Source organism: Hypomesus nipponensis, chromosome 17 (assembly GCF_054491055.1).
Source record: "Hypomesus nipponensis isolate SF chromosome 17, ASM5449105v1, whole genome shotgun sequence".
NCBI lineage: Eukaryota > Metazoa > Chordata > Actinopteri > Osmeriformes > Osmeridae > Hypomesus > Hypomesus nipponensis.
The window spans coordinates 2,599,651-2,614,320 of record NC_140377.1 but is presented as its reverse complement, the minus strand read 5'-3'; the positions used below and the strand labels follow the sequence as shown (position 1 = coordinate 2,614,320).

General features: G+C 49.4%; 1 protein-coding gene across 1 annotated transcript; it reads left to right on the top strand.

The window, feature by feature from the left end:
• The first annotated feature begins 5,133 nt into the window (after positions 1 to 5,133).
• On the top strand, positions 5,134 to 14,416 carry foxk2b (forkhead box K2b). The gene is made up of 9 exons (XM_084677936.1): positions 5,134 to 5,613; positions 8,453 to 8,647; positions 8,918 to 9,071; positions 9,282 to 9,428; positions 9,851 to 10,044; positions 10,245 to 10,441; positions 10,561 to 10,827; positions 10,956 to 11,165; positions 12,467 to 14,416. Exons 1-9 carry the CDS (start codon positions 5,321 to 5,323, stop codon positions 12,682 to 12,684), a joined length of 1,875 nt encoding a protein of 624 aa, XP_084534062.1. The 5' UTR covers positions 5,134 to 5,320; the 3' UTR covers positions 12,685 to 14,416.
• The last annotated feature ends 254 nt before the right edge of the window (positions 14,417 to 14,670 follow it).

Sequence of the window (14,670 nt, the reverse complement as noted above, 5' to 3'; positions counted from 1 at the left end):
GCGGAATGTGGTTTACTCATACAGGCATGCACACAAACACCTCCTTTACATTTACAGCTGATTTTATCATTTTGACATACAATAATTTACACACTAATAGATTGCATGATACAAATTGTGATAGCTATTATATAGGATTGTAAACATACAGTACATATCAACACTAGACTGATGCCATCTCTCACATATCGCACAGATCCCATCACACACCACACTAGGCTAAACAAAGGTTTACAATATATACAACTGATAAGAACATTTTCCTTGAACTTGACAGATGTATATACAATGCAGATGTCAGCCATTTCATTTTATAATTAACATTCTAAGGTGTCGCGTCACAACGTGCTGATGTCGTAGAGTGTTATACCATTTAGAACATGCTACTGTTGGATAGTCTAGTCACTTTACACTATTTCAATCTTCAGAGGTGTCATCACAATGTCCTAATGCTTCTGTCATTTTGTGCGGTGTCATTTCGCAATGTTCGTAAGGACTTTGATACATGTCAAGTCACACTGCAGTCATGTTGTTGATGGAGACGCCAGAGGTAGGGTGAGGAGATGGTATAAAGGCATGAGGCAATACCACAGGGCTTTGTTCTGTTAATAGCACATTAGTCAAAAATAACTCCACCTGTCATGCTGAAGGAGGAGGACCAGTCCAGCCACCCGAGAGCTATGCCAGCAATGCAAGGCAGTTCTCATGAGGATAAAAGACTTGTTACAAAGCTTTTCCCATTGACTCTTTCTCACTCAGTCAGTATGCCTCAGTCAAGCCGGACAGTCACCCAGGGAGACTCATAATAAACCTCACAGCGATCCTTCAACCAAGCCAGCCAGCAAGCCAAGCAGCCGGTAAACAAGCCAGCCTGCCCTGCCAAAGACACCATCTTTGCAGTGTGTGTCAGAACGCTTTCCATCCTCACAGCTCTGTCCTTCACTCCCAGATTCCAGGCAGCCAAAGATACAGTTTCCAGTTGGTGTGTATGTGTGTTAGTACCAACCCTGCCATGGAACCCTCAGAGAAAGGTCGCTGCGCCCTCTTCCTCGCACTGGCCATCATCTTCGACGTGGTGGGACTCATCCTCTTCCTCCTGGGGATCTTCGCCTCCTTCAGCTTCTGGGACTTCTTCATCCTCTCTGGGCCCCTCCTCATTTTTGTCAGCCTGATCTTCTGGATCTTCTGGTACATGGGAAGCCTCACGGTGCCTTACAAGGAGCTTCTTCTACCCAAGTGACCTCCAGAGGAACCGGAGGGGCACGGCGCTACGTTCCTGTGAAGAACCTGGAAAGGAACGCAGAGAACACCGCCAACGCCAAACTCAACTGGGGTGTAGCTCAGTGGCACCGGACCCGATCACAGATGAGGTCTCACGTTTGAATCCACCCCCCTGTTTGTCACTTTAGATCAAAGCGTCTGCTTAATGAATACATGATTACCATTATTATGTGACGTTGTTTCCGCTTCAAATAACCATATAGCTGATTCTTCGTATCAAAAGGGTTCCTTGCGGAACCTCGAGGACTGCAGGGAACGTTTGAAGAACTTTAATCTGTGTGGGGAGGAGGGTCCAGAACAAGCTACCAGGAGGAGGTGAAGCATGAAGTATGTCATATGTAATAAAGATGCAGTGCTAATATTTACCCATGGAGTACACCTATGTAAACCAGGATTAAAACTGGAATCAAACAATGAATCCAACCAGATTCACACCAGTAATCTGTCTCATGGATCAAACTTAAGGACTCGTGTCGTAACGTGTGTATGTTTGTGTGCTTGTGTTTACACGTGTGGGGCTGTTTGTGTTGTGTGTGTGTGTGCGTGTAGTGAGTTATGGATGACTGTATTAGGGTGAAGGACGAACAGACACTCTTTGCAGCACTGTGCTGGACTGTGAAAGCATTTTACAGCATTGAAAATGACCCGAAAAATAAAAAGAATATACTGATGGAGTTACTGTAAACCGTAGCTACTTATTTATGCCAGTGAAATTGTTTCTGGAGACTTCTTGTGATGTTAATACATATTTATATTTCAATACTAAGTATTGTGATCTCCTGATGTTTTGTTTCGTCTCACATTAATTCAGAACTTTACAAATCTAGAGGATGACACAATTCTAGGGTAAGCAGACAAGGCTGTTGTGTGATTTTAACCCTGTTGTGTGATTTTAACCCTGTTGTGTGATTTTAACCCTCAGTCATTGTGACCCCCCCACATGTTGCGAGAACTTTACCTCATACAAAAATAAAGTGAAGCATTTTCTTTTAACCGTCTGGCTGTCTCACACCCCCCACAGCGCGAAGGTAAAAGTAAAATGCTTTGTTTTTGTATTGGGTAAAGTTGTCGCAACACAGCACAAGGGTTAACCGACTCTTTGTGTGCCGCTTTAGTCAACCCTTTGTGAAGCGGCTCGTTGAACCCGTCTAACGGGAGGCATGTGGGTGCAGCTTGGAGATGTTACAGTAGGTTACACCCTCTGGCAAACACAATGAGGTAAATATCTCTCCTGTCACCTGCCAAAGGAATCACTCAACGGGGGTTGTGTCAGAGGAAAGATGTGGGCCCGAGGCTAAAGTATGAAACACTTGTGAGGCTTCATAGAGGTGACATTGGATATGGGTACATGAGGGTGACATTGCATGGGGGTTCATAACAGTACACAGACGGTACAAAGGGGCTGTATTGCATGTAAATAGTGTATATAAGGATACATTGGCTGGGGATAGGTCATCTCCCCTTCTATTTCTCTCTTCCTCCATCTTTCCCACACCACCCCCATCTTTCTCCTACAATCAACCCCCATCAACCCCCCTCCCAATCTCTCTCTCCGTCTCTCTCTCAGTACATCTCTCTCTCCCCCATCCTGCAATGTTCCCCCCTGCCCCATTCCCCCCCCCCACTTTACTCAGTACTCTAAGCAACATAAGTTCACCCTGAGAGATATTCTCACGCTGGAGACCAGCTAATGTGTCCATTTAGAGGAAATGGAGCAGAGGCCTAATGTTATGCCTCTTCTCTCTTCCACACCACTTTCTTCCTCCGTCAACCTACATTCGCGTTCCCTTCTCTCCACCCCCCCCCCCGTTTTCTGTCATTCACTTTCATCTCTCAACACCAAACCTTCTTCCCCGTGCCATATCTATTTCTCTCCTCCTATATCTTTCTCTCTCTCTCTCTCTCTCTCTCTCTCTCGTATCTCTTTAAATGTAAATGTGTCTTTGTCTACCTCTCCCTCTCTGGGTTGCCATGGCAGTGGACAGGTATACGGAACACCTCAGTAGTATTGTATTCAGTATGTACAGTATAGGTTGTTATGAGTTGTACTGTGCTCAGATTCCCGTTTTTAGCTATTTCATTTCATTTCTCAGCAGACTCCATGTTTTAGGTATGGTTGGTTGCAGGAAAGCAACAAGTCTATTCTAGTTTTTGTTCTGGCATTAGGGCAGCAATGTTTTGTGTTCAAATAAACAGGGTAAGGAGAGAGAGAGGATACAGTGAGAGGGAGAGAGCGCTTCCGTGCTCTTGTGGAATACATCATCATCATCATTAGACATTTCCAGTGGTTTTCCTAAATGGACAGAGAGCTTTTGAATGCAATTACCACTCATGAGTCAACTGTCAGTGCATGGAAATATAGATGTAAAATAAAGGCTTTCAATTATTTGAAAAACCTGTGTTTGTGTTTGAGACAGAGAAACAAACAGAAAAATTTAGAGAAACAACATTTACATTTAGGCATTTAGCAGACGCTCTTATCCAGAGCGACTTACGGTAAGTACAGGGACATTCCCCCGAGGCAAGTAGGGTGAAGTACCTTGCCCAAGGACACAATGTCATATTGCACAGCGGGATATCGAACCGGCAACCTTCTGATTACTAGCCCGATTTCCTAAGCGCTCAGCCACCTGACTCCCAAACAAACAGAAATAGAGAATAAGAAAATCATTATATATTAAATGTATCTACTGTTTAACATGTGTAGTGTTTAAACTGAACGCGCTTATATAACATCCCTTTGTAAAACATGTTTTCCTTTCTACGCAGTCGAACGTAGTCAAGTGACGAGAGGTTGAAAGGTGTATGTCTCGATCTAGTGGTGGGAAAATGTAACGACATTGTCTCCAAATACTGGTCGACCCTTCATGTCAGACAGCCAGCTAGCAGGGTTGGTATCGTAGTTGACCTTCTGTACTTGTAAGAACTACCAGTTATGAGGAGGAAGAGAACACGGAAGGTCACAAAAAATAGATTTGTTAATAGACACCAGTTGCGTGTACTATATGCGTAATACCACCGAGGAAAGAGGACGTTTAATAAACATTAGTCCAGTCGTTTAGTGAGACCTGTCGCTATGGTGCGACGATGGCGTGATCTGTTGTCAAGAGGTGTTAATCTCACTTCCCCTCCCCCTCACCGCGACCGGTGCTCTGTTTACAAACAAGCGGCCTAGGTTGGATGGAGGGGGGGGGGGGGGGGGGGGGGGGCAGACTCGCCGATCAATGACGTCATCTCCGAAAGCACATGTGTTGAACAGACACGTTCTACTACGTCTCTGCATGGGCAGGGTTAGCACTGATCTGAAAGGGTAATTGACCTCTATGATTGGATGATGCTCGACTGGACTGAAAATAGACCCATATGAGATATTTTATACAGTGATTTGTAAATATTAAAATGTTCTAGATGATGTGACCTCGATGGTTTCAGCAAGTTGCTGCAAAACGTTGCCTAGTTCAAGACCAGGAATGGAATTCCGAATGGCGCTCTTAATTTTGAATGTTAAAAATACGTGTTCAACTGATATTACCTGCGTTCGCTGTAAACCATACTTATGGATACGGGATGATTGATGTTCTTTATTTATTATCAAAGAACAGTAGTAAGAAATAAAACATATAGTTTTGCGTTATAAAGAAGATCCGTGTCGTGTTTTCAGTTTGCCACACTACACTCTTACGCTTCCGCTCAACCAACCTTGAGCTATCCACTAGAATACTGTGCTTGCGTATGATTGGCGATCCTGGAATTGGCTAGAAGGCATGTCCATTTTTCATTGGTGTTAATGGTTGTCAGTCATATCGCAGCCCCCTATAGCGTTGTTTGCTTGGATCCTTTCCCTACCCTTTCTCTCGGCGGTGGGTCGGAGCCGCTCTCCCCGGTGAAACACGTTCCCCTCTAAATTTGTATTTTTCTTTGGATGTCCCTTTCATAGATTCGGCTAATTGAGACACAATAGAAAAGTCCTGCACGACCGTTCATATACCGGTCTTTAGTAACCAAAAAATTGGCATTAATCCCCTTTTTATTCTTTAACATGGCGATGGTAAGCGGGTCGTCTGGGCCGGTTGCCCGGCTTGAGGGCCGAGAATTTGAGTACTTGATGAAAAAGCGATCGGCGACTATCGGGCGGAACTCGTCTCAAGGTTCCGTAGATGTAAGCATGGGTCATTCCAGTTTCATTTCTCGAAGGCATCTCGAGATATTCACTGTCACCGACGATGGCTCCGGTGGAGGGGACTTCTATCTGCGGTGTCTCGGTAAAAATGGGGTGTTCGTGGATGGAGTTTTCCTCAGACGGGGGGCGCCACCTCTGCAACTTCCAAGAATGTAAGTGTAACGTTTAAAATATATTGCGTGAGGCTGTTACAAACGATAGACACCGTGTACTGTTTTTGTTTTGAATTGGCTACCACTGAGCACGTGTCGTCCCCTTCTCCTCTGTGCAAGCTGCCATTTCCTCTCTGCCCACCATCATCTATGCAGCACGAGCTGGCTGGCCAGGATAGCCATGACGACCACACAGACTAATGTTTACATTATGTTGAGCGTAAGGATCTGTCTGTGTGTAACTTAACGCGTAACCAAACCATTTCCAAGTCTTCATTCCTTGCTTTATTTGAAGAAGTATACCGTTTGTGACGTTCTGCATTAGTATCAGCTATAGATTAATACCCCACCAAAATAATTTTAAAATACTCAAGCAAATGTTATGTGGGCTGTACTAAGAACTAACTTAGCTAAGCAAGGCGAGAGGCATTCTTTTGTTTACATTCTGCTATTTGTTCTCGAAGGGTCGCGATATGGAGGTGTTCATGCGATGTTTATGACCACAATGGATGACAAGTTACTAAACCAGGAGCTGCTGTTGATATGTATGAATCCAATGGTGAAAAGGAAAGAGGCTGAATTTTAAGTTGACGATCATAACTTCGACTCAACTTTATTGGCTAGGTCGCTACTGTATTGAGTTGCTTGTCTGAGTTGATTCCAACCTGCGTATTAGCAGGTTGTATTTATGCCTACATTTTGAACTTCAAACGCAAGCCTAGTCTTGTTGTCAATTAAGTCTTGTAACAAGATCATTGTTCATCAAATAGTTTGCCCTCGGCCACAGCTTAGAAACTGTGCAATCGGTTTTTGCTGCTCTTATTGTGTACTCAACTGCACTGATGAAAGGTCATAATCATAACAGTGTTGAACTGCATTAAAACTGTGGAGGAATCTTTCTCACATAACTGACTGGGTATGGTCGTGAATAGCTTTTGTGTGAGCACCCTTCTAGGCAGTTACTGATCTTCATGTGTCTGGGTTCTCTTCAGGTTTGGTCATCAGTTGTTTAATGTCATGTTTGGGTCTCTGATGTGTCTCAGTTCTGGACCTGAAACAGGAAGTGGGTGGGTAGTGGGACTCAGTCCAGTGTGGTAGTGATGGTTGTTGTGGTTTTTAGGTCGTGTAGACTGTAGAGAAAGAGGGAGATAAGACCAACACATTTGTTTCCTTGTTCTTGTGAGTCCATAACTGGGACCGACTGGGCCTCTGCAAGCCCTTGCTCTCTCTGTCTCTCTCTCTCTCTCTCACACACACACACTCAAGGTTGTAAAAGCAGTGTGTGTTGCTGGCTTTGTAATCCCAGGCAGCGCACAGCGAGGAATGTGACGTCAACAAAGCACAGCATTCTTGAGGTCAACACACCCGTGTGGCTGTTGGGGCATGACTGTGGGCCGGGGCTCCAAGACCCCCTGCTGGGACCACCTGGATCCGGGACACCACTACTCAGGGTTAAACCATATAGCCCACACGTTTAGAGTTGATGTAGTTCTGTTATACTATATACTGTCCCTTTTCAATGCAGCTTTAAGTGCCTCCTCAGACAATTAAGAAAGGACTCTTACAAGTCTGTGCAACTCTCTAGAAATCTTGCCTGGTTTGTCAAGGCCTAGTAAGCACTTCGATAAGGGCCGAGCACTAGTAGTTTGGCCGTTTTAGATGCCCAACTTGCATTTGTAGTCTCTGAATGTTCAGGCCACTTTGATTAATTGCTGGTGTGTTCAGAGGAGTAGCGTTCCCCAGTCTTGTCTTTATGGATACATGCACTAGCTTTGTGGCTAGCTAACCTCAGGTGGTGTTTGAGGTAGCTAGTTGGCCTGTTTTCTCCTCAGAGAGGGAGGGTGTGTATGTAGCTACCTGTCTAGCCCCAGGCCTTGAGAGAGTGACGGGGTGTGTACAGCGTTGTAGCTAGTTAGTTAGCCTGTTTTTCCCCTGAGAGAGTGGGTATGTGTAATTGTAGCAAGCTAGTCAACTAGACTGTTGCCCCTGAGAGAGTGAGGATATCATTGTAGCTGGCTTGTTACCTAGCTAGGCTGTGTTACCTAGCTAGGCTGTGTTACCTAGCTAGGCTGTGTTACTTAGCTAGGCTGTGTTACCTAGCTAGGCTGTGTTACCCGTGAGGGTTAGAAGTACATGAGCATTCATTGAAGTGTTTGTTTGTCCTCACAAGGCTGGCTATCAGCCCTGTTGTGTGTGTGTGTGTGTGTGCCAGTTTTGTAGGGGTTTGGCAAGCTGTTGTTTGCACTGGCATGCTCAGCATTGAGAATGAGGCCCCTCTACCCCACTCTGCCTGCTCGATGCAACTGCCAGCTTCGATCCTACCGCCACACATTTCAGTGATGCCGGCTTGACATTGGACCTAATAAGCAAGGTTATAGTTCAGTATGTGCGCTGAAAATAAGTGAATCGGTGCTTTTCAATTCTACCTAGTCTAGGGTTTCTGAAGAAGTACCCCTAGGTTGAAAATTAATTTGAAAACTGAATTGGAACTTCACCTAAATTGAAATAGCAGTACGAGTACAATTATATTTCAAGTCATCCAATTTAATTTTGAATCTGAAATACAATTGAACATGTTGCATACAATTATTAGTTTGAACATTTCAAATGTAAAAACGATTCAATTGAGACACCTTCTCCTCTAGCTCTTCCTCTCCTCCTCGTCTAAACATTCCACTTCTCCTCTCCTCCTCCTCCTCCTCCTCCTCGTCTAAACATTCCACTTCTCCTCTCCTCCTCCTCCTCCTCCTCGTCTAAACATTCCGCTTCTCCTCCTCCTCCTCGTCTAAACATTCCACTTCTCCTCTCCTCCTGCTCTAACTGTCCCTCCTCTCCGCAGGTGCACGTTTCGTTTCCCCAGCACCAATATCAAGATCACCTTCACGGCGTTGTCCAATGGGAAGCGAGTGAGGCGGGAGGCTCCTGAGTCTCCGGTGAAGCCTGTGCAGCCGCACATCGCCCCGCTCACCATCAACATCCCCGACAACATCGCCCACCTGATCAGCCCCCTGCCGTCGCCCACAGGCACCATCAGGTAAGTCACCTAGCACCCGCCCACCTGGCAGCTTGACCCCGCCCACCTGGCTGCTTGACCCCACCCACCTGGCTGCCTGACCCCCCCCCCCCAGTCCTCAGGTAGGTTAGACTGACCTGGTCCACTCTACTGGCCTGAGTTGACTGTGTTTGGGATGTGATTGTCTGCAATGAGGGGGTAGTGGGTGGGTTCTTAACTCAAGGCTGACCCCTCCCCTTATCTTCCTCTTTCGTCCTCTATTCCCTCCTCCACCTCTCTCCCCCCCCCCAGTGCCGCTAACTCCTGCCCCTCCAGCCCTCGTGGGGCGGGCTCGTCTGGGTACAGGATGGGGGGCCGGATGGTGAGCTCTGCTGAGCTGCAGCTCATAGCTGACAACTCTCAGTCTGAGAACGACAAGGATGCCTCTGGGGGGGACAGCCCTAAGGTGAGGCTCACCTGCACACACACACACACACACACACACCTGGATAGATACACACGCCTGGATATATAAACACACACCTGCACGCACGCACGCACACACACACCTGGATTTATAAACACACACCTGGACATTGAATTACAAGTATAATTCGATTGATAAAGTGTTTGATGTTTATAAATAAACGTTTATTGTTAATGTTATCCCCCTCAGGATGACTCGAAGCCCCCCTACTCGTACGCCCAGCTCATTGTCCAGGCCATCACCATGGCGCCCGACAAACAGCTGACCCTCAACGGCATCTACACACACATCACCAAGAACTACCCTTACTACCGCACTGCAGACAAGGGCTGGCAGGTGAGACGCGCACGCACGCACACACACACACACAAGGTCTTCCTCTCACACACACACACACACACACACACAAGGTCTTCCTCTCTCACACACACACACACACAAGGTCTTCCTCTCTCACACACACACACACAAGGTCTTCCTCTCTCACACACACACACACAGACACACACACAAGGTCTTCCTCTCACCCACACATAGAAGTAATGTGTCTCACATACACAAGCTCACATGGTAAGGTTTGGCTGGTCAGACCAAGGACACACAGTTCTCTCTCTCTGTCTCTCTCTCTCTCTCTCTCTCTCTCTCGTCTCTCTCTCTCTCTCACTCTCTTGTTCCGCGAAGTAGCGATGAGTGGCTTCTCGTTGGTTCCTACTCTAATTGCTGTCCTCTAACCCCTCCTTTCCTCTCCCCTGTTCCAGAACTCCATCCGCCACAACTTGTCACTGAACCGCTACTTCATCAAGGTGGCGCGCTCCCAGGAGGAGCCTGGGAAAGGTAGTTTCTGGAGGATCGACCCATCGTCCGAGGGCAAGCTGATGGAGCAGGCCTTCAGGAAGCGCAGGCCCCGGGGGGTCCCCTGCTTCAGGACACCCCTGGGGCCCCTCTCCTCCAGGTGGGACACACACACACCTCCCTCACCCTCCTCACATCCCTCCCCCCCTCACACTCATGCTTGCCTGTTTCAACCCCACAGTTATAAGAGGGGCATTTTCTCTGTGTAATATTGTCATCTCTCTCCCACTCTTCTTCCCACCTCACCTCTTCTCTTCCTCTCTGTGTACCTTTTCTTCTCTCTCCCCCTCCCTCTCTCAGGAGTGCCCCTGCCTCTCCTAGTCATACTGGAGTTCTCTCCGCCCACTCCAGTGGCGTGCAGACCCCCGACAGCCTATCACGAGAGGGCTCCCCGGTTCCCATGGAGCCAGAGCCCGCCCCTGCCCCGCCCCCTTCCTCAGTGGTCCAGCCCAAACTAGCCGTCATTCAGGAAGCACGCTTCGCACAGAACTCACCAGGTACTCCACACACACACACACGCGCACGCACACACACACAAACTTAGCAGACGACACACACAGAGCTCACCAGGTGATGTTCATGCGCTCCCTTCTCTCCCCTGGTGTTGTGTGTCCAGGAGGTCAGCCGGTTCTGATTGCCGTCCAGCGCCAGCTCTCCCAGAGTGCGGTGAAGCCGGTCACCTACACCGTGACCTCTCCCGTGACCTCAGCCACCTCCGCCCCCGCCGTGATGCAGGCACTCACCGTGCTGCAGCAGATCCCCGTCACCGGCATGGCAACCGCCATCGCCACCGGCAACACCTACACCGTCACCTCGGCCAACCCCGGGGCCGTCATGGTGACCTCCGACCCCCAGGAGAACGGAGCTCACTCAGAGGTTAAAGGTGAGTAGCCATGGGAACGCTGTCATCTCATCCATGATGGTTTAATGACTTCTCCTTATTGGTTGATTGACTCTTCCTACTTCCTGTCCGTCCACTTCCTCTCCCTTCACTTCCTGTCCCTCCTCCAGTCAAAGTAGAACCTGTTCCGACCATCAGCCATGCCTCTATAGGTGGAGCAAGTTGCATCATCCAGACCACCAGCCAATCAGAGATGCCCTTACAGACGGTTACCATAGTGCAGCAAGCCCCATTGGGCCAGCACCAGCTGCCGGTCAAGACTATCACCCAGAATGGGACACACAGCAGCTGTGCTACCTCGGCCCTGCAGACCAACACAGGTCCGAAACATTACACACCCAGCACTGCCCAACACACACCCAGCACTGCCCAACACACACACCCAGCACTGCCCAGCACACACACCCAGCACTGCCCAACACACACCCAGCACTGCCCAGCACACACACCCAGCACTGCCCAACACACACACCCAGCACTGCCCAACACACACACCCAGCACTGCCCAACACACACCCAGCACTGCCCAGCACACACACCCAGCACTGCCCAGCACACACACCCAGCACTGCCCAGCACACACACCCAGCACTGCCCAACACACACCCAGCACTGCCCAGCACACACACCCAGCACTGCCCAACACACACACCCAGCACTGCCCAACACACACCCAGCACTGCCCAACACACACACCCAGCACTGCCCAGCACACACACCCAGCACTGCCCAACACACACACCCAGCACTGCCCAACACACACCCAGCACTGCCCAACACACACCCAGCACTGCCCAACACACACACCCAGCACTGCCCAACACACACACCCAGCACTGCCCAGCACACACACCCAGCACTGCCCAACACACACCCAGCACTGCCCAACACACACACCCAGCACTGCCCAACACACACACCCAGCACTGCCCAACACACACACCCAGCACTGCCCAACACACACACCCAGCACTGCCCAGCACACACACCCAGCACTGCCCAGCACACACCCAGCACTGCCCAACACACACACCCAGCACTGCCCAACACACACACCCAGCACTGCCCAACACACACCCAGCACTGCCCAACACACACACCCAGCACTGCCCAACACACACACCCAGCACTGCCCAACACACACACCCAGCACTGCCCAACACACACACCCAGCACTGCCCAGCACACACACCCAGCACTGCCCAACACACACACCCAGCACTGCCCAACACACACACCCAGCACTGCCCAACACACACCCAGCACTGCCCAACACACACACCCAGCACTGCCCAACACACACACCCAGCACTGCCCAACACACACACCCAGCACTGCCCAACACACACACCCAGCACTGCCCAACACACACACCCAGCACTGCCCAACACACACACCCAGCACTGCCCAACACACACACCCAGCACTGCCCAACACACACACCCAGCACTGCCCAACACACACACCCAGCACTGCCCAACACACACCCAGCACTGCCCAACACAGAGGAATGTTATTTTAATGTGGATGTGGAAGTTAGCTGCTTAACAATGCTGCTCCGATCCTAAACCTGTTTCCCTCTCTCTCTTTCCATCCATCCATCTCTCTCTCCCTCCTCCAGTTTCCAGCCCGCTCCACCTGTTAGCGGCCCACGCCTCCATCTCCGCCTCCCTCCCCACCAAGCGCCAGCAGAACGGGGCCCAGCTCGGCGCCGTGGCCCCCAGCGCCAAGCGCCTCAAAACGGAAGAGGCCGGGGGCGAGGCGCCCCCCCTGGGCCCCCCTGGGCCCCCCGCCACGGCAGACAGCACAGACACATCCGTGACCAGCGACCTCAACTAGCCCCCCCCCCAGCACTCCACCACTCACACACAGCATTGCTGTCTTCTGTTCCTTCACCCGTGTCCCCTTCCCTCCCCAACCCCATGGACTCTCCCTCCCATCTATGCCTGAGGTTGCCTGAGGTGCCAAACACACGAAGCACATCGGTGGTCGAAGGGCCACTTGGATTGGAACTGCTCGTCATGGAACACCTGACCGTCTGAGGAACATCTGAGGAGATAAGAGGAGAAGCAAAAGAGAGAGGAGGAGAGGAGGAGCTAAGAGGTGGAAAAGACAAAGTCCTCCCCCCACCCCCCCTAACTGTGACATCACCACTGAGGAGGAGGAGTCTCAACACAGGAAGCCTTAACAACAACTAACCTTATAAGGAGAAGAGGAACTATGAGGCTGGGCAGGAGGTTGCAGTTGGCTCCACCCCTCTGGCCCCTTCCTCAGGGTGTGGCTGGGGGAAGGGGGGTGCTGCTAACCTGTTAAACCTGAGCTACATATGGTGCGCTTGGTTTAGACATCCCACGTGCTACGGAGAACTCGCAGCTATCCAAGAAGGGTAGGCTCGGTATCCAAGGCAACAGGAATGACAGCGCACCTCCTCTACCTTATGCCATCTTTTAGGGGTTCGCGTGACACCAGTTTCTCATTGGCGTGTCTTCCCCCCCCCCCGTACACAACAACAGGGGGGTTACCAAGTATTGCGCAAACCTCTGGTGTGTCAGTAAAAATGAAACTTTCCAGGAGGAGGGGGAGGTCGGGGCATGAGGCAGCTAGCCTTCCTTTCCAAGCCCCCATCCCCCCGCCTACCCGCCCTTATCACCCACCTCACACCCCATATTCTCCACTCTGACCATCACCCCCAGACCTTAATACTAATCACCCCACCCACCCACACTGCCCCCCCCTCCCCTGTCTAAGACAGATCCACACTGTTTGTGAGTGGGGGCTAGGACCCATTCCTGTCTAACTGTGTCCTCTCTACATGGTTCATAATAATAAGTTAAGTAAAGAGCCCTTACGAGGAAGAGTGGAGTCAGTGACATTTCAAAAAAATACAAACAAAAAAAAACACTCCACCATAAATTTAGTAACTCACTTCTTTTTTTCTTTTCTTTTTTTATATGTGGACTTCCTCTTCCTTGTATGTGTCAGGTGACACCTTTTCTGTTTTGATAAAAACCCGTCAGTGGAGTGTTTTGGTTAGATTTAATTTTTTTCTGTTGAAATCCTCGTTCTGTCAAATCTGTTTGAAATGTCTTTGTTTATACCTACCTATTTTACTACTTGCACAGATATTAATAACCAATATGACAATTATAAGCATATGAATCATTTCCATGTGTGGTTGTCCAGAGCTTGCATGTACCAGACAACAGGAGAATCTGGGTTTGTTGACGGTAAATGTTCCCCTGACCCCTGCTTTACCCCTCTGACCAGACCTGCACTTGACTAAATATTACTGTTTAGTTCTCTTTTGTCGTTTTCTTTTCTTCCCTCCTTCTCTTTCCCTCCCTCTTTCTCTCTCTTCCCTCCTTTTTCCTTCCTTCCTCCCCCTCCCTCGCTCCCAGGCTGTGTTGACGTAGTGGCGTTGGTAACCTTCTGTTCTTCCGCCTCCAAGGCCAGTCTGTCTCCAGATTCTACACGTTCCTGAACCATAGAAGAAGAGAAGTGATTGATGTTTGTTCTGCTTTAGTGGATAAAAATGCTTTTTTAAATAAATTAATTTAAACCCGTTTCATAAGTCTCACCTTCTCTTTCTCTCTGTCATGCCCCCCCTTCCCCTCCCTCCACAAAATGTGGAGACCTAATCCGTTTGGGTTCTCCAGCAGGTGTCAGTGTTGAGCTGTTCTCTGGTCGCCCTGCAGTGTGTGGCTCTCCTGAGGGGGTCTCTACTGAACGCTGGAGACACACCTAGAGGGGGGAAGATCAGAGGGTAGGTGTTTGGGATAGCCGTACTTACTGTTATAGAGACTGTGTGTGTGTAGAAGTTTGTCT